The sequence below is a fragment of the Mytilus galloprovincialis genome, chromosome 1 (genome assembly GCF_965363235.1).
Source record: "Mytilus galloprovincialis chromosome 1, xbMytGall1.hap1.1, whole genome shotgun sequence".
In the NCBI taxonomy this organism is placed as follows: Eukaryota; Metazoa; Mollusca; class Bivalvia; order Mytilida; family Mytilidae; genus Mytilus; species Mytilus galloprovincialis.
Genome location: NC_134838.1, coordinates 127,043,120 through 127,064,936, shown reverse-complemented (window position 1 = coordinate 127,064,936; position 21,817 = coordinate 127,043,120). Strand labels below are relative to the sequence as shown.

The 21,817-nt window shown below is 32.0% G+C and overlaps 1 protein-coding gene across 2 annotated transcripts in view; it reads right to left on the bottom strand.

Moving 5' to 3' along the window:
• The window catches only part of LOC143058266 (uncharacterized), a 57,269-nt gene that overhangs the window by 23,329 nt on the left and 12,123 nt on the right, over window positions 1–21,817 (bottom strand). Inside the window, exon 1 of one of the 2 annotated variants that reach the window (XM_076231741.1) lies at window positions 12,008–12,395. The exons of the other annotated variant lie outside the window; for it this stretch is intronic. Within the exon in view, the coding sequence (XP_076087856.1) occupies window positions 12,008–12,309 (302 nt within the window). The 5' untranslated portion in view covers window positions 12,310–12,395. Of the gene's footprint in view, window positions 1–12,007; window positions 12,396–21,817 lie in introns of those variants that run through there. 2 annotated transcript variants of the gene reach the window in all.

Below are 21,817 nucleotides of genomic sequence, written 5' to 3'. Positions count from 1 at the left end.
GTGTTGAAGGCCGTACTTTGACCTATAATGGTTTACTTTTATAACTTGCTACTTCGATGGAGAGTTGTCTCATTGGCACTCATACCACATCTTTCTATACCTATCTATGAATAAACTAAGATGTAGGGAATACGTTGATGTGACAGCAACTCAACAATAAACCAGATGCTCCGCAGGGCGCAGCTTTATACGACCGCAGAGGTTGAACCCTGAACGGTTGGGGCAAGTATGGACACAACATTCAAGCTGGATTCAGCTCTAAATTTGGATTGTGATTAAATAGTTGACACAGCATAGGTTTTGGACACAGAATGTATGTGGTCTAATGAACTTAAAATATTTTTTTTGTCTTTGAGCAATCACTATGCTGTTGAATATTAATCCTCTCAAAAAAATGTTTGAAGAAATTTTCTTTTTATTTATGAAATCTGAAATGAGAAAAATTTACCCCCCCCCACCATTTTTTTTCACCTCCCCTTTCCCTTTTTTTAAAACTGATCTATATTCAAATTTCTAATGGAGTTTGCAACAGTAACTACTCATTTAAATACATCATAAAATATTAAAATGTAACGAAAAGTGCTTGTTATGACTGAATGGTAAAGATTGTTTTAATTTATCAGTTGGTAGTAAAAGTGAATATACATTGTGTATTGTATAAAACAATGATTTAAGTTGATTCAACTACTATTCTGGACAAAGAAAGATAACTCCAATCAATTGAAAATTTCTTGCTATTGCACAATATTGTGCAATTAGATATTTCTTGCTATTGCGCAAAACTGTGCAATTGAAAATATTTGCTATTGCACAATACTGTGCAATTGAAGATTTCTTGCTATTGCGCAATACTGTGCAATTGAAAATTTCTTGCTATTGCACAATACTGTGCAATTGAAGATTTCTTGCTATTGCTGAATACTGTGCAATTGAAAATTTCTTGCTATTGCACAATACTTAATATAATAATTTTGGATCCTGATTTGAACCAACTTGAAAACTGGGCCCATAATCAAAAATCTAAGTACATGATTAAATTCAGCATATCAAAAAAGCCAAAGAATTCAATTTTTATTATTAGTTTTTTGGACCCTTTGGTATTTAATGTAGACCAATTTGAAAACGGGACTAAAAATTAAGAATCTACATACACAGTTAGATTTGGCATATCAAAGAACCCCAATTATTCAATTTTTGATGAAATCAAACAAAGTTTAATTTTGGACCCCGATTTGGACCAACTTGAAAACTGGGCCAATAATCAAAAATCTAAGTACATTTTTAGATTCAGCATATCAAAGAACCCCACGGATTCAATTTTTGTTAAAATCAAACTAAGTTTAATTTTGGACCCTTTGGACCTTAATGTAGACCAATTGGAAAACGGGACCAAAAATTAAGAATCTACATACACAGTTAGATCCGGCATATCAAAGAACCCCAATTATTCAATTTTTGATGAAATCAAAGAAAGTTCAATTTTGGACCCTTTGGGCCCCTTATTCCTAAAAACCTGTTGGGACCAAAACTCCCAAAATCAAACCCAACCTTCCTTTTATGGTCATAAACCTTGTGTTTAAATTTCAAAGATTTCTATTTACTTATACTAAAGTTATGGTGCGAAAACCAAGAATAATGCTTACTTGGGCCCCTTTTTGGCCCCTAATTCCTAAACTGTTCAGACCTTAACTCCCAAAATCAATCCCAACCTTCCTTTTGTGGTCATAAACCTTGTGTTTAAATTTCATTGATTTCTACTTACTTATACTAAAGTTATTGTGCGAAAACCAAGAATAATCCTCATTTGGGCCCTTTTTTGGCCCCCAATTCCTAAACTGTTTGAACTAAAACTCCCAAAATCAATCCCAACCTTCCTTTTGTGGTCATAAACCTTGTGTCAAAATTTCATAGATTTCTATTAACTTAAACTAAAGTTATAGTGCGAAAACCAAGAAAATGCTTATTTGGGCCCTTTTTGGCCCCTAATTCCTAAAATGTTGGGACCAATACTCCCAAAATCAATCCCAACCTTCCTTTTGTGGTTATAAACCTTGTGTTAAAATTTCATAGATTTCTATTCACTTTTACTAAAGTTATAGTGCGAAAACTAAAAGTATTCGGACGACGACGACGCAAGACGACGCAAGACGACGACGACGACGCCAACGTGATAGCAATATACGACGAAAAATTAAAATTTTTGCGGTCGTATAAAAAGCACTGAAAGACAAGAGAAGGTCAACAACGGTCTTCAGTAATAGACATGTGTCTTGTAATGTAATGTTGAAGCTCTAACTCGTGTCTAAGTTGTAAGTTCAACAAAGTTTTCAAAAGACCGGCAATACCATCAAATTCTTCGATTATCAAAAATATTTACGTGTGTTCACGTTTCGCAAAAGAAAACAGCTGGTGGGGTTCCTGACTCGGGATAGGGAAGAGAACATATGGAGGGTAAAACTAGTTTATGTAAAGATATAGACCCTCCAACCGTGAGGTTCCTGACTCGGGATAGGCAAAAAACATAGGGAGGGTACAAGTTTATTTAAAGATATAGACCCTCTATCCGTGAGGTTCCTGACTCGGGATAGGCAAAGAACATAAGAAGGGTACAACTAGTTTATTTAAAGATATAGACCCTCCACCGATTTATCTCGTTCAAAAACACTTGCAAAAAGTACATAACTAATGTAAGTACGTTAAAGAGTTTATCAGAATATTTTATGAAGCAAGTAAACTTATAAAGAAGGGCAAAAAAACAAAAACAAAACCAAAACCAAAAAAGTGAAAAAGCTGTTGAATGCAAGGTCGTTTTTTATCTTAAATCACATCAGATTATTACAGAGAAAAGAACAAAAAATAACAAGAATCGACATATTGTGAGGCAATACATCACGGATGGTATTACTGAATACGTTAACAATTGACATTTAGAACGAATCAATAAGAATCTCAGCATGAGGCGACCCTTAATCTTAACTAGATAACAATAATAGGTTTCCAAAAATAAACAACCATTCTTATTTATATGACATTCACAGATATAGTTTTTGCAACAATATTAAGTATACTGTAGCACCTGTACACGTAAGAACCATTGACTCAAGCGATTACACTTTCTTGTTACTTTGAAGAAGATGCGCTCTAGATTTGTGTCGATGGAAAATAAATTGTTTACTAGAAATCTATGCAAATACTTGGTATCTGGAACACAGCCAGCATCTTCTCTCAAAAGATGTCTATAACCGGAATGTGCCTAATTAGAAACACCTAGATGCCGACAGGTATCTTTCCAAAAAATACATTCGTGTTGTTTGAGAGAAAAAGTTCTAAGATTGTTACAAAACACAAGACAAGAAACATTCCTGATTGACAAGGTCAAGGCCATGAACAGATAGTCAAATTGTTTCTCATTGAATTGTAAATAATTCTTACCCAAGCTGATCAATGAATCCATTTATCATGTTTTTAAAGAAGCAAGCCACAGAGAAGCTTAAGAAGGAGAATAGCTACTTATATCGATCAACAGAAGTGAAACATAAAATAACTGTGGTCAACTTGATTATATTTATATATAGTTTTCTTCAACGTTTCCCTGCTAAACATTGGGTATTTTATGGTATTTACCATTTATAAATGTCAAGAGTTAAAACATATCTTCCATGTATCTCCTATTGATTATATAAAAGATGTTTTATTTCCAAAGAATGGGCTATTTAAATCCTGGTAGCAAAAAATTGTTAAGGCTCAAAAATGAGATAAAAAACTTTTGTAGAGGTCAATGAAAGACATCATGAACATAAGAGAACGAATACTGTTCACAAAGTATTACAATGAAGATTGAGTAATATGATCCCAAAACAGTGGGAAAAACTCAGATGCCTATTTCAAAACTTTAAACCATAACACAAAAATCACAAATAATAATGAAGACAATGAAATTCTAGTTATTCGATAAATAAAAAAGTAAAAGAGAAGGAGAAACAAAGAAGAGAAAGAAAACAAACTCAGATACTCAGAAAATTCATTATCTTGAAATGATTGATTGATTGTTGTTTTATTCACATTCAGTGGCGAATAGTTAAATATATATTAAGACTGTGTTAAATGGCAGAGATAGTGGACTAACAATGGAAAAGGTGGGAATGGTGGATAGGGGTAAAGCTTAACCATGCATCTGAAGGACGCCTCCGGGTGCGGCAATTTCTCGCTGCATTGAAGACCTGTTGGTGATCTTCTGCTGTTGTCTGTTCTATGGTCGGGTTGTTGCCCCTTTGACACATTCTCCATTTCCATTCTCAATTTTATTAGGTCACCAAGGACCATGGCCCCAGATAGATCACAAGGGTGCTTAAATGTGCAGAATTTGTGGCATTGTACCTACACGATGTATTAGATTTAACGTCCCCATTTCGATCAGTTGTGAATTCGTATTTATTCATCCTCGATATTCTCACGACCACCCCACTTTAGCAAGGCTATTAGAGGATCTATACCATGACATTTCTTAACCTGTCAACCCTTGGGATGTGATTATCTTTGAGGTTCAATTATACATTCTTTATAAAAAAAAAGAAGCAGATAAATTGATATTCTATATGTAAGACCCTGTCTTGGTATAGCAAACCTATGACATAAGGACAGAAGGTAGTATTACAGTAGAATACATCTAATATGAGATAGTAAGAAATTGAAGGCTATATATTTGTGTATAAGACATGATTGATCCACGTAACTTTGCTTGTTGTTTTTTTGTTGGTTGATTGAGCGCTGATGAAAACCTATGATTTATATTGTTGTCGTTGGCTGCTGATGAGAATACAAGTACTTTTCATCACTGTTGTATTAACAACAAACATCTTGTGTAGACACGAATGGGATATGTCAAACAAAAAACAATGCTTCAGTTTAACCGAAATTTAAAACTAAAGAGATGTAGTACAACTATCAATCAGATGTGTGCATATTTCAAATTGTAGTAAAACATTTCTTTATTCTTTATCTCATCGCTATAATCTTAACATATTTAAAATCCAATATTGCAATTTATCTATTACAGTAAATGAAATAAATCTGTTATGTTAGCAGTTGCAATAAGAAATTAAAACACGAGGGGAATTGCATTAAATTATCACAAATCTGTTAAGAACAACACAGTGAATGAAATAAATATAAAAGCAAAACATGTGATTTTGTGGATTAACCAGCAATAAGAAAGTTATACAATTCAGATTTTGATTATATACGTTGATGTACGTAATGTTTGTTATCCAACTATTCTAGATTAAAGGGGGATTTAAGTACTTTAACACTAGTTTAACCCCACCAATGTTAAAGGGCCTGTCTCGAGTTAGGAACCTCGTAGATAAATCATAATTATACCTTTTTAATTTGATGTTTACGAAATTGGTTGATTTTTCGGAATTTTTGTGAATTTGTGAATTTTTTACGGTAAACAACTAGCTCTAGTTAATCTGTGTCTGAATACCGAAGAAAACGATAAAAAAAAAAGCCGTTGTAAACTCCAAGAGCCACTTTCAATTAAATATTGTTTAAAAGAGACTTTAAACGTTTTTTTCATATTGGCATATGTGCTAATTTTAATCAAACCTCTGTAGTCAACATAAAACAACAACATCCGACTTTTTACATAGCAAATATTCAATAATTTAAATGCGCATAGAAAACATTTCAATACGAAAGGAAGTATGTGTTTTAAAGGTAATAATAAAACACAAGAATTAACAAGTTAAGATAAGCAAAAAAGTCCCTTGACATAGCTAACAATAAGTTTATAGATTAATTGCCCTTTGCAAAACGTTTATATCTTCCCCGAGTACTATAGAAATTATATTGTCTAACTAGCGTAACATTAGACGAAAAGCGCAACAAGTTCTGTTTTAACAAATGAAAATAAGAGTCTTTCGCAAAGTATAACTATAAATTAATTGTTTACCAACCAGGTGCATGTGCAATTAGAATCCTTTTTCCTCGTACTTTCCAGTTGGATATAATTATTATTTTTTACATCAGTTTCATCGGCTGTCGACATTTTGTGACACCAGTGAATGGTCAAATCAAATCAATATATCCCAGAAATCTATAAGTGTCATTCTGTAACAAACATAATAAGCCAGGGTACGAAAATATATAATATGGCACTTCACCAAGACGAGGCAGAAGTTACTAATGAAATATATATATATCACTAAACAATTAAAGCAATTGTGGTTAATTAATAAGGACTATTCGAAACAAACGAAACCAGCTGCTAAAGAATCTATATAGATTTAAATCCCTCGAGATACGAAAAACCACTGATACGCTAAGTTACTCCTGTAATTTCTGACGAGGAAATGGTGCTGGCTTACTGTTATTAATGGCCGCCTACAACCAGGCTGAGAACGCTGTTTTCATCATTACGTAGTAGATACACCAGTTATATGTTCCTAACAACGAACGGCTTCAAATTAATTTTACATCTCAGGGTAACTTTTGTTCAGAGAGAGTCTCGCATGAAAATCATTCTTTGGCATGCACACTTTCAATATAGCGATTAAAACTCTGAATTTATTACAACAGATCATAAAATTATTCAAAATTGGTAAACAAAACCCATCAAACTGCTAACTTCAATGATAATTAGAAAAACAATACTTCAATAACCCATCATAGAACCACTACAGTAGTATCTGTACTGCTGAATGTAAACTTAGTCAGTTTCCCATATGCTAATGTTTGTTTATTCAATTCCTAAAACCCGATATAATTATAATATACAGGAAAGAGCATCATTTATCTGATTTAAAATAAACCATCGTTATACTATATCTTGGCTTTCTATAGACCATATTGTAACTTTGGAACCTTGACCTTTTTGATCGTAGATTTGCCGATGAACTTGATTTGTTATACCGTTGTGTTATAGTATAGAAGTGGAGAACTTTTAACCGTAGTTTTCCTGTAGAATTTGACCTTTTAGAATGCAGTTTTGCTTTACAGAACTTGACCTTAAACTCCGAAATGTTGCTTCGGACCATCTCCTTGTAAATTGTGATGGTGATGTAGTAATTTGTCATCTAGACTACGAACTTGATCATTTTGTCTATAGTCTTGTCGTATAGAATTGTTTTCAAGATCCGAGCAATATTTCATAATTTGTTCCTTTTTGACTGTGTTTCGTTAATTCACATGAAGACCGTCGTTAGGTACTGTCGAACTCGGCCTTTCACCCGTATACTTCTTTAGAACTTAGCGTTTTCTTTACTTTAAAAGTGAAATTAAGTCTATGCATGCTACAGGAGCAAAGGCTTGCACGTTACTGGAAATTCAAGCCCATAGAATGTGTTTGAGTGGAAATTCTACATGTCGTAACACTACCTCTGAGCAATAAAGAGTCTTATCGGTCGTCCCACTGTCTATATCACTCTGTTCAGCTCTTAATATTATTCCGTATCTTTTCTTTGTGACGTCAAATACGTTGACCCGGCCTTAATAACTTTGACCCGGACATATCAGCGACGTCATAATGTTTGAACCGACGTTAATAACTTTGACCCGAACTTATCAAGTCATCTTTTGTGTGCTGGTGAAATAAAGAAAACACTTCCGAAACACGCAAATATAACCCGATAAATCGATTATCAGATTATCTGCATATTGATATTGTAAAATATCAGCTGCTTGACATTATATGAAGGCTTTTTGATCTCGTTCGCTACGCTCACTCGACAAAAAGCTTCATATTATGTCTCGCAGCTGATATTTTACGATATCAACATGTAGATAACCTGATAATCGGTACATATGCAGAGTAAAATAAACAAAGTACATAATATAAGATCACATAACGAACAAAAATCAAACGTCATGGGAGATACATATAGAATAAAAACGTCAAAACTGAAACTTATTTAGCCATTTCTTTAAAGCTCTGGTTTGACCAGAAATCTTTGCTGATGCCGATATAATTCTAGACATCTGTATATTGAAGCACAAAGATGTATATATACGATGTTCTCATATAATATCAACAAATTACAAAAAAGAAATGGACAAAGAAAAGAAACAAATAATCTGCAATACGAGTAACTTTGAAACAGCTATAGACAACTTAACCATGCATTTTTTTTTCATTTGGCTATAAGTATATATATATATATTTAGATGTGAGAGCTATTTATTTGCAACTAAACGCTGCACTAACTTCATAAACTTTCTTTTTGCAAAACAAATTTGCACATAGGCGAGTGCTTTTTTTTCATGTATAGCTGTAAGCTGTTTCTATATACATTTATCAATTTATTTCTACATCGAAACACCTTTTAACTGTCACAGAGGATTTGACCCCAAAATAATCAATTTAATACATTAATATTAATTTAATTATCAAAATATTGACGCAACAATTTAAATATTTACTCTACTAATCAATTGTTTACAAATATATTAGAATTGAATACAATAAGTGTGTCATGATGGTTCAAATAGAGGTGTCACTGAAGACAAATAGATTTTCCATGTTCACTCTTATAAAGTATTTTTCCAACGTAGAAAAGGGGCCTAGATGTGTGTAGTGTTAATCACATCTTTATTTACATGCTAGGCACATGGTCGTCGAAAGATGTAAAAAGTGGTTTCTCTCTTAAGGTATCATTTAAAAAAACGGTATGGATAGATGCTTTTGAGGGTGAATATTCTATAATTTTTTTATGGTATACATATATAATGCAAGGGTTGTTTTCTTGTGAAATTAGCAATTGTCTGAATATTATATCCAATAAGAAATTCATTTTCATAACGTGCTGGTCGTCCTGATATACTTCTGGTCAAATAATTAAAAAAATGTTTCGCCAGTGTTCTGAATTTAGATTTTATGTATCCAGACTTAAGTATCTAATAATTTACCTTTACTGTGTTTAAGTTTCCCATTTTTTTTGTTTATAAGAAAATAAGATAAGATAAGAATTTTATTAATCTAATCAAGAACCCATAAAGGGCATCATTTTACAACACAATAATTTATAAATTATATTAATACTATTTTGGCGTGGAATTCAGTTTTAAGGAACTATACGTTAGTATCAAATCATTAACCTTTATTGTTTATATAAAAAAATAAATGTGGTATGAGTATAAATGACACAACTCTTCACTAGAAACCAAATGACATAGAAATTAACAACTATAGGTCATCGTATGACCTTCAATAGTGAGCAATGCCCAAACCGCATAGTTAGCTATACAAGGCCCCCAAATGACAAATGGTTAACAATTCAAACGAGAAAAATAACGGCCTAACTTAAGTACAAAAATGATCGAAATAAAAATATGTAACACAGCAACAAACGACAACCACTAAATTAAAGGCTCCTGACTTAGAACAGGCACATGCATACATAATTTTGCGGGATTCCAACCCTATCATAAACTGGGACAGTGGTGTAAAGTACAACATAAGAACGAACTAAACAAATCAGTTGAAAAAGGCTTAACTCATCAGAACAACAAAAACACACTTAGTACAGATCTGCAAGTACTCGCAGTTGATGTCAGCTATAGTTCAAAGCCATGCAAAAACAAATAATTTAAAAAATCATGCATCTAAGACTATTTTTTTCATTTTTGTCATTGACATGCCTCCCCCTAATGTGTTGTTGTGTTGTGGTCAATTTTTGTATTTTTGTCTTGTATATATTTTTGTTATTTTACTTTTTATAATTAAGTCGACTACATATCCGTTCAGACTGTCAAGTCATTTGTGAACCCATGAATTAGGGAAAATAAAAACTGTCGTTAGAGCAGATACCCACTTAAATTATCCATATTGTCAACAAGAAATCTATATTTTTTTCTTTTGCCAGTGTCAGAAGATCCAACTTGAGAATACAAACCAAACTACACAACTGACATGCAACGTCCAAACACATTGCATCTACGTTTATGATAAACGCAATGGGTTACCAAATCTATACTTAGAATAACACCTTCAAAAGTTATCACTTTGCTGACATGTATAGTTCTTCAGTATTGTTTTTAAAGTTAGTAATATTCAAGTAACTAGGAGAAGCATATAGACTGAGATCGAAGTTAGAGATCGATATGTTGCTATTAGTCGATAGAGCATCGTATCGACCTCAATCAAAGGCATTCAAACTGAGTAAATACCAATATACATGTGAGCAAGTCTTAACGAATCAAAATCAGCAGAAGAAAAATACTAAAGACATATGGTATCTGATATTTGTAACTTATTTTTTTTAGATGTAAACAGGAAATTCTTATCCGCAGCATACTGGCCAATTTAGATAACAAACAATGCATTGTACATCTATTATTCTTGTATCTGATTGACCAGAATACTGCTTTGTTCTCTCTTGGTATAGTCTAGACACGATTATATTTGATTAAAAATACATTCAATGAAATTGTTTTGTTGATACATTAAATAGCTGATAAACTTTCACGTTATAAAGGAAAATTGACTCGCATCTATGAGCACAGAATCTTTCATCCGATGCCTGTTTAGAAACTATGGGATGTTATATGATTGCCAATGAGAGAATAGATACAAATATTGACAAAACACTACAGGACAAGGTAGTCAACTAAATCACTGGATACACTTTGATATATCGTGACTTTAATTCGAAAGAATATAAACAACTTCTATGAAAGTGTTTCTAATATATATAAAAGATAATTCAATAGTCCCCAGAACAGTTTGCTGAAAGCATTATACAAAGTTAACAAATGTCAGCGAACAAATTGCCTTAAGAAAAGATTGAAGACAAATAGATGACTGCATTTATTTGAAAACGACTGCAAAACATTGTCAGCCTTGATATTAACAGCATCTTATACAGAAAATCAATTATTATGTCTGAAGACTGCTAGCTACTTATATAAAACAGTTCTCTATAAAGAACATGTTGAAATTGTAAATTTGAGGTTGATGTTCGCGAGACAACAGGTCATGTTTACTGACAGTTAATCAATTCCATGTCTATTAATGTCTTCCTGAACATAAATTTCCAAATATCCATTTTAATATGTTTCATTTTTTTTAAATATCACCGTCAATAGAATAGTTTATGAAGCATAATTTATGCATACACAGCACTTTCTATAATTACGTAATATTAGAACGTTAATTATACTAAAGAGACTCTTTAATAAAAAGCTGTTTATTATTCATCATAACCCACTTCTTATTTGGTTAGTAGATTTTATTTTCACCAAGGAAGGGTTAAAGTGACTAATATAGAAATGCAGAAGATTACATGTGTGTACACTCATTACATGCGAAATGTATATATACAGCCCTGGGCGGATACATATAACTTTATGGCTCACCTCTCATTTATTGATGCATTACACGTTGAAAATGAAATTTTAAAATTAACAATTCAATCAAATAATAAATCTATATTTATTTCAATTGAAGTTTAAAGATTTTACTAAATGATATATTTGTGTAAGACTTGTTTCGTCATTTGTATACGGTGTCCGTTTTCAATAACAAATAGTTATCAAATGAAATATAATCAAGTCAATATATTTATAAGGTGTGCTTTTAAGAATTCAAGACACACTGAAACTTGGGCATTTATAAGTTATATATGCATTTGTTTTCTACCTTTTTGCCAACTTTTATGTTTTGTTTTGCCGGAAGCTAGTTGTTTGATTTAGTCATAAAATAATACCACTTTGGTTTTTGTTATAAGTTCTGTGTCAACAAACGAACAGGTGAAACAGGTATTCATAAACATATCTCTCCATATAAACGATATAGGACATTTAAAATAAACTATTTTCGACAAAAAATGCTATTTATGATAATAGATGTAAAGTATTTTTAGAATTTTTCAATGAATTTTCAATACTAGGTTTGTTGAGGGTAGTTTTCCCTAAACCTGAACACATATACAGCCAATATTTTCCCTCTTTCCTTATTGCCAAGTTGAACTCTATGTTTTTGTGATTCAATAAACTGAGTGTGAAGACTCACCTAGGAACAGTTATATCCTTGAGAACATTGTCAGTCCGCAACACTTCCTCTGTCCATTCCTCAACTGTTATTATACTATTGCACCCCTCCTCAGACCAATCGTCTAACAAATTTGTATTTTCCCCTTTACTTGTAATGTATCCACTGTCTGAGGGGTAGAACGTTATTTCATCGTCACTTATTCGAACGGATTTTCGTTCCTTTTTCTTTTTACGATTAATTTTTTCATCACTATTTGAATTTTCTAAAACAAGTTTTGCGGCCTCGTCATGACTGCAATCGTCTGCTTCTGATATCGACATTTTATGAATGAACACTCTTATCAAACAAATGCATTGAAAATTAATAATTCCGCTCAATATTTCATCCTTCTATGTTTAGGTCCATTATACTGCATTAAACCATCGAATAAAATGTCGATACAACCAATGACTTTTACTACATAGCCAGGAGCTATACCTAGATCTATGTATTTAAATTTTACAGCATGAAGTCACTAAGACTTTAAATACATGTGAACTTCTCTTCAAATGGTTAATTTTAAGATAATGAGTGCGTGTTTTTGATTACATTGTATCCTGTTGCGTTTATGTTACTGCGACCTTCACTGTATCATAACAATCATAATGGGGTAAGCTGACTCAAATCGTATTTTCAATTCTCTTAAAGATCGCTAAAAAGTCAATATCACCAATACATTTGCATAGTAATTAATGTTTGTCTCCATGTGTTCATTTCAGACTCCCTATCTGTCTAAAGTAGTCGACAAATACCAGATATGCATAGCAACATCGATCATGTCCACTCACCTGTGGAATGCACCACAAATATGCATGTATATGTACTAACTGCAGTAAAACACTGATTGACAGTGTGACGACATATTGGTGTGACGGTATCTCGGTGTACAAACACATCTACTCGTTTAATCCAAGCATGTATCTTACTACAACAATATTGACAACAATGTCGTGTTTAATCACACAAATGTTCCAATATCATATTCACACATTGTATGTCTAGCGTTTATTTGTTGATATGTATCATCGTATGAAATAAAGTTTACCCAGAAGTAATACTGATGATCAATTGTCGGTAAATCTATGGTTATTATAGATCAAATTAGTTTCCAGAACCTAAGCAAGACGAGAAAGACTTGGCCAGTGTTTAAGGAGGAGTATGATATTAATACTTTACAGATTCGATCAGTCATGAACGTACAGAATGTAATCATAGCAATTCCAAGCAAATCAACATTTGGTATACTTGTTCGCCTCGTTACCACCACCTCCCCCTTTTTTTATTATTTAGAATAGTGATATCGATTTTCATTCACCGAGTTAATTTACTGCTATCTATTATGATCACTCTAAAAGAAGATGAACGTGATTTGAAGACCAATTATGAAACGGTAAATGGGGGTTCAGATTAGAAAGGTTGAACTGGTTTCCTATTCTAATTTACGGGTGACTTAAAACGTATTATATTTGTAACTCGTAACATTATCAAATTATATAAATGTTTATAGGTGATTTAAAACTGTAATACAATAGATTTTGTGCAATTTTGAGTATTTATCTAGAATAATCCCAAACTCGTTACGATTGCTAAGCTGCTTTAGGTCACATACATATATATACCTTATATCTATAGGCATATATATATATAAGTATGTACGCTGTACACATGTTAACTTTATTTATTTAAGGAATAACTGTAATATTTTTTCTGTCTATGAAGAAATAACATTAAAAATTTGGTGCACACTGAATAACGCGCGTAGCGGGTTATTTAACAGTGTGCACCACATTTTTTATGTTATTTCGACATTGACAGAAAAAATATTACAGTCATTCCTTAAATAAATAAAGTTTTAAACCGTAGAAAACCATGAAAAAACGTTGATGACGTCACGGTCACATGACTAAATTATGTCTATGGGCTCATAACAAAATAACGTCAGCTAATCAGAAGACGTGTTACATCCAAAATTAAATTATTTAGCTATAACGGAACCAGAGAAAATGTGTACAGTAAAGCACGGCAGTTAAGGAACTACTTGTACTTGTAATTGGGATGCATTAAACAATACAACATATTAATATTAAAATTGCATCAGGTAATATTATGCACCAAAACGGAAACATGCTTTTGAAATTTCCTATTTGTAGAAGTAATGTTTCAATAAAGCATGAAATAGAGTGCATGTACGTTATTCGTCTGATTTATTTTCATAATGTCAGCTATCAGCCAACTTAACAGGTGAATTCATCTTTAAAACAATTACTCTCTACTAATTTATTATTTTTAAATGCAGTTAAACATATTTCTGTTAAGAGAAATCCTTTTCATTTGGATGAGAACAGATAAAATACAAACAGTTGAGTTGTTATTTTGCTGATGTGCTTAACCCATTTGAACTAGAAAATAAATTTAATCATCGTACCAAACAATCAAGGTATTTCATTCAGAACGGAATGTATAATAATATTACACTAATAAGTGATAATAGCAGCCCCTTGCACTGTGGCATGCCTTCAAAGTACTGGAAACTTTCCTTCCAATGTTAAAATCGTAAACAATTATTTGGCAAAAAACCTCTTAAACGCACGTGCCAAAGTGGAAACGTCTGCCAAAACGTTAATTTGATATACTTACGTAGTATTCAAATGTTTTGAAAACAAACATTCAATATAGATAGGAATTAAATAGTTAAAAAGGAATTTACACAAAAAAGCTTAAAAGCAAAATGTCAATATGGTTTTGTATTTGAAGTGGAAGATATAAGCAACAGGTAAATTGTTTAAGTAATACAACAATAACTCATTTTTAGTAAAAGAAAACAGGTGGAAACTTAAATATTTCGTACGGAACACATCGACGAGTACTCATTAAGATTCTGATCAGAGCACTGATTATTATTTTTATTCTAAATAATATTTTCCTCCCAACTACTGACGATTTTAGAAGGAACCACAGTCGTTGATAATCAAATCATATAAAATTACATTAATAGATTGACGTTCTCTTGGTTTTTCATTCAAATGTATATGCAAATAGAAGTGAACTTGCACATTCTATGTAACTTTTATACTCGAAGAGATGAAGTAATTTAAAAGATCCTGAAAATGAGAATGAATTTATTGAATGCACGTAAAAACCCCTTTAAAACATAATCTCATTTCTCAAAATTCTTTCTTACGAATTTTCTCTACAAATATTATATGATATAGCCATTGAAATTTCCGATTCATGATAAACAAAAATACTTTGGGAATCGAATTCCGTTTTTAGTATAGATAATTCAGCAATATTAATATAACGTCGACAGCTCAGTTTTGTAACAGAATAGAGCAGGAACATCTTAAAGCTTAAATAACTAAAATGACCTATATGCATCTATAATACTAAAATTACGAGGTCCAATTTGTCAGCCGTCATCACGTAAAAACGACGAATCAAAGAATTCAACTTTATATATAACTAATATAGTACAAAGGTGTAGATTAAAAATTACACCACTCCAGGCCCTTTTGTTTTCCACGTAATTAATATTGCCAATAATTAAGAAGTTCCGGGTCGAGTCCGATACCAAAAGTATATTTACCTGTTTACCTATTACCTTATCTGTACGTTCCGCGTCTGACAGGCGCACCAACAAACGGTGAATTCAGGATTATTATGCTATATACACGGGTCATAATCACAGGGTTGACACTACTAAATTGTCAAATTGTTACCTATTGCAGTACTTTAATCAGTAGACTTTCTAAGATAACAATACGAATACTTAAAATCTGAACTAAAAATAAGGTGTACAGTTTTCAATTTTGTTAGCGGGCATGACGTAAAACAGCGAATCAAAGAATTCAACTTTATTTATAACTAATATAGGACAATGCTGTTGATTAAAAAAATACTCCATTCCAGGACCTTTTGTTTTCAAAATAATTAATATTACCAATAACTGATAAGTTCCAGTTCGACGGGTTCAAACAGAAAGATTTGAAAGCAGAGAAAACTGTGTATCTTATAATCGGCATGACTTTATCAGATGACAATACTAATACTAAAATAAGGCTTGCGCATAGTTATATACTTTAATTCAGTCACGGACCCGCGATATCACGGGTGTGTTCTAGTTTAATAGAAAGTTGGGTGCTCGATAAATCATGACTGCGACAAAAAGACAGCAATAACATATCAGTCGCACAGAAAATTCATGGGATAGATTTCCTAGAAAAACTCAATTTTCTGTTAAATCATCTAACCTTTTCGGCCTTTTTATGTTAAAATAAGACGGAATATAAAAAGGCTTATGGATACTAGTATTTGTATCGACAATGGTTTTGGTCATTATTGGTAAAACAAAGCTGGAATTGCTCTTTTAGTTAGGCTATAAGATTTGACGAGAAATTTCGTGAAAAGGTTGAACAGTCAAGTGTTTTTATACCGAAGTACGAGGAGATGAGCCTGTATTGGTTGATCTCTTATAAAGTATTTTCTAGATTGTTTTAGGTACTGCAATTTCTCTAGAGTGTGTGTATTCACATTCATTGTAAAGTGTTGATAATGTAGATGTATGTGTAAAGAGGTGTCTTTGGGTGTTATATACATGTTCACTACGATTGCACTCTTCCTCAACAAGCTTTATCTCAGGAGATATATACTTTCTCATTGCAGATGCAACGCCACTTGTTTGCCCTGCGTGAACACAAAACAAAACAGTTTACTAACTGCTATTAACTAATCGAAATATGCACAAATTCAATTTTACTAATTGAATTCTGTTGTATTTATCTTTGTTTTTTTAAGAATTCTTCTGCCAATAGATCTTTACAGCTAAAGAAGATATATTTCACACTTATATATACGATAAACGATCGGTGATCACATTATATATACGATAAACGATCGGTGATCACATAATATTTGAATTTGTTTGAGCAAGAATATTTGCTATCTCTCTATGTATACTTCAAAATTGAGTCTTCAAAATCATTTAGAACAGCTATAAAGTTTTGGTAGAACTGCAATAGAAATGTCTACGTAAGACAATATAATAACGCAAGTTAACCTTTTCATCAGCTACTTTGTTTTATATTTGATGTTAAATTCCAATGAGAGAAGTTATAAATAAATAATTATCTAACTTTTATATACAACTTGCAAACCTTGTCAGTCATTCAGATTTGCGAAACTATTAATAAGTTTTCACGTGTTTTTCTAGAAAAAAATGAACTCTCTTTAATAAAAAAATGCAAAAAATGTGCGTTGCTGTTAAAGAACAAAGAAATATCATCTATCTTTTCGATTCAGCGTGATAATGATTGAAACAGTATGTAAAAACTTCCTGAATTATAATCAAGTTCTTGAACGTAAATTTATTTAAACAATTTGTGATAGAAAGAAGAATATGTTAGTTTATTAATATTGCCTTCCTTCATACATTTTTGGCATATTTTTTCACATTGTTTTAGCTGAGCTTTCTTTATAATAATTACTAGTCATTATGCATACATCATTGTTAACGATAGCCTATATAGGTAAATTATTCAGTATAATTACCAACATAAGATTTACGTTTGGCTACACTGTTATGAATTTAATTCTAAGTATCGACTATTGGTCATTATGCATATACGTATCGACAACTGGTCATTATGCATATAAGTATCGACTACTGGTCATTATGCATATACGTATCGACAACTGGTCATTATGCATATAAGTATCGACTACTGGTCATTATGCATATAAGTATCGACAACTGGTCATTATGCATATAAGTATCCACTACTGCTCATTATGCATATAAGTATCCACTACTGGTCGATTGATTTCGTTTAATTGTGGTGAATATTTGTATAGAAAGCACATAAAATGGGCGAAAAAACATATAAAATTTGTCTTAAAATCGCCAAATCCCTTTTCTTAAAAAACTATATGTTGATGACAACATATATTTATTTTATTAAAATCTATGGAGCAGAATAAGAAATTTGGCGATTTTAAGACAAATTTTAGAAGATTTTATGCAGATTTTATGTGCTTTCTATACAAATTTTCACAAGTTTTGTAGAAAATTAATCAGTAATATTTTAAATGATAAATGAGATAAATGCATTATTTTTCGATTTTAAGTTGAAGTTCATCGAGCAAGAGTTGTATGCAAGTTTTACTGAAATCTGTAAAATAGTCCATTTACTGTAGTCACTGTTACTTGACCTTAATATTTGTTGTTAGTAAAAATTGATTTCTACGTATCTAAAGGAAGCTGGAATAGTTGAAATGGGAGAAAACGCCGACTCCTTATAAGAGAGGACACATTTTGTAAGGAAGACATTGCCTTGCGACAGATAATATTTATTATAAGACTTGTATCACTAACACATACTGAAGCTTTTATTTGGCTAACGTTTGTTTTGTTGCACATGTTGTTATTCTACGTTTGGAGGAGTAAACGGACGTTCTCTAATCAGTTTCTTATTATATCAGGAGGAAATATACATGTGAATCTTCGATCATCGCTGAACGCCAAAAGCTACAGAAAACTTCGTTGTACCATCGCTGTAACGGATTTCTATGCATTTGAGTTTATTTTATGAACTGTCTACTCATTTCGGTTGTTGTTTCCTTTTTTCGTTTTTCATTTTTCGTTTTATCGTCGGCGTTATACATAACTTCCAATGATTTTTATATACTGCTCTTGGGTTTTATTTTCTTACTGATGACTGTTCTACTTGTTTCCTTTGGCACTTTTGTTGCAGAACTGGCTTCTGATGTATAACTGCCACAATTGTGTGCTCCTGCTTCAACTGTGAGCAATGCTGAACATTTCTTCGTGTAGAAGGTGAAGTTTTTTTTACATTTCCAATGACTTGTCTTGGTTGTGTCCCTCTCGCGGGTTTTCAATTTAACTGATACACAGTATTGAAATTTCTTTTGGAAAGCATCGGAATTTTTCATCATTGAAATTCTAGTTAAATTGTTGTCACGGAGCGATGTTAACTATGGTCTGATGTCAAAGTGTTTAATATAGAGCACTGTCAGAGAACTATAGAGACAATATTTCATGTGAAACCCAACTAACAGTTATATTATACTGAAATGTCCTGAATTTAATATTTTGTTGCTATTCTGATCTTTTGATTATTTTCGCTTTGTATAGGGATTATTATGAATTTCTTATACATGTAATTTAACAAATCAAAAAACCAGGACATTTCACTCCAATATAGTAAAATTTGATATATTGTTTATAGTATTTACTAACTGTCTGACATCAACTCAAATGCAAATACGAAATGTCTGAGGAAATGTTAGACATGATGCAACCTTCAAAGACTGCAAAGTTGCAGAACTATCATCCTATTAAAACCTTTGTCATTATTGATAAAAGTGAAGCGATGATAAATTACATAATCCAGGAGCTATCTATCATTTAGTACATTATTTATCACTAAAAAACTATTTCCAATCAAGAAATCAATGAATGTTTAAATCTACCAAACCAACCTGTTTAAATCTGTAACTACCCAATTACCTTCTTGATTAAATGCTCTCGTAAAACATATTCTTCAATTTTTCTCGTTTTCTAGAAAACTTTAAAAAAAATCAGCTGAACCTGAAGTCATGTGTAAATATATAAACCAGATAACATTTGGAATTTAACCGATTTAAAGTAGTTTTACCTTTGACAGGAATAGGGTTTTCTTGATTGATTTTACTTTTATGTTAAAAAAAAATAACCAGATTTCTTAGATTGAAATAAAGGAAAATCGAACAGAGCTTCTGCCATGTTAGTGCCTATATTAAGACTTTATAAACTTTTTTTGTGGCAATGTCTTGTAAGATTATTCCAATCACTGTGTATTCAGAAAGCCTAATTTACTTTTATTTATATTTTGTTTTGACATTTTGAAAAAGAAATATAGATTTTAATATCAGACTTAATACGCTTACGATATCGACCACTCTCTAAAAGTGTTTTAATGTTATCAGTACACACTAAAAACTGTAAAAGAAATCGACAGATTCAAAAAAGAATATCCCGAAGTTTGCCGAGGTGATTATTTACCGTTCCTGTATTTGATGTAAGCGAAGTGTTTGAGTAACTCATAAATCGTAGTTGTAAAATCTGTGATGTTTTCATTTGAGACCACGTAATTAAGGAAACTGACGTAATTTAATTACATGTATAATATAACTTGTCAGTCTGCTGCCCAGAAATCGTAAGAGATATAACATTTGTTTCTAAATTGCAGTTTACAACATGTCGCAACTTCAGTACAATCGGGTGGGAGTGACACTATTCTGGATAGTTGGCAGCTTAATAAAACAGAAATTTGTAAAAACCTGCATTAAATTTGTGAAAACATGCATGGACCACTTCCTTTAAACTGAGTGAACAGGTAAAATTGCTGCTTTAGATTTTAGAGTTTTTTTTTATATTGCTGTTATTTATGAATATTTAACAATGCAGTTTTATGACAGAAATGGCCCATAATATCATTTTATTTTGGGGGAGCAGCAAACCTTATGTCGTGCATTTTTCATGTTTCAGTTTTGTAAGATAAAAAAGACTTGCAATACAATTTGCTAACAGCTGATTTTCAATTTTCTCGAACCCATGCAGAGATCTTACTTTTACAACGAGACTATAAATTCATTAAATCATAACTAAAGCATTTTAGCTATTTTTCAAATAAGATCTTTTTAATAAATTGTGACATTTATGAGTTTGCCTGAATCATTGCTTTTTGTCGTGCTGTGTGCTGCCTCATTTTAACAGATTAAAGTTAAGAAAAGTTTTCTAAGCACTTCCTCAAATCTTTTGAGTAGATTGAAAATAATAATTTTTTGCCACAACATGGATTAAACATTATATCCGTTTGCCTTTTGATGTACAAAACTATTACTAAATTCACAGAGTTGCTAATCTAATTCATCATGGTAAATCAATTGGTTTGATCTGAGTCCCCCTACTGTATGTCGTGCATCGTTCATGATCTTAAATCGTTAAGTTTGAAAGATGAGAAAATCATCTATGATTTATTGTCTTTTGGGATCTGAGTAAAATCTGTAATCATTGTAACACTTGTTGGAATATTATCATAACTAATGTATAATATCAAAATAATGACTTTTCATTCATCATACCTTTGCTTGAATTGCATCTTAGTACGGAATGGAACCAAATTGTTTATTTGTTGTTGTTTTCATGGTTAGTATGTGTGACATTTTATTTATGATAACAAGACCGTTATATTTGTTGCTTACCTCCCTCTAAGTGAAGAGTCAACATTAAAAGCACCGAATTCTTCCTATTTCAAGTCGATAACCTTGATTGGAATTACAGTCCTTCTAATTATTGGGTTTTGATGGTAGATCTTTGTAAAGTTTTGCTTATTTACAACTCATTTAGACTTGGAGTGATTAAGAAATTGACATATAGTATTTATATATAGGGAGATGTGGTATATGTGCCAATGAGACAACTCTCCATCCAATAGATATAGGGAGATGTGGTATGAGTGCCAAATGAGACAACTCTCCATCCAATAGATATAGGGAGATGTGGTATATGTGCCAATGAGACAACTCTCCATCCAATAGATATAGGGAGATGTGGTATGAGTGCCAATGAGACAACTCTCCATCCAATAGATATAGGGAGATGTGGTATATGTGCCAATGAGACAACTCTCCATCCAATAGATATAGGGAGATGTGGTATGAGTGCCAATGAGACAACTCTCCATCCAATAGATATAGGGAGATGTGGTATATGTGCCAATGAGACAACTC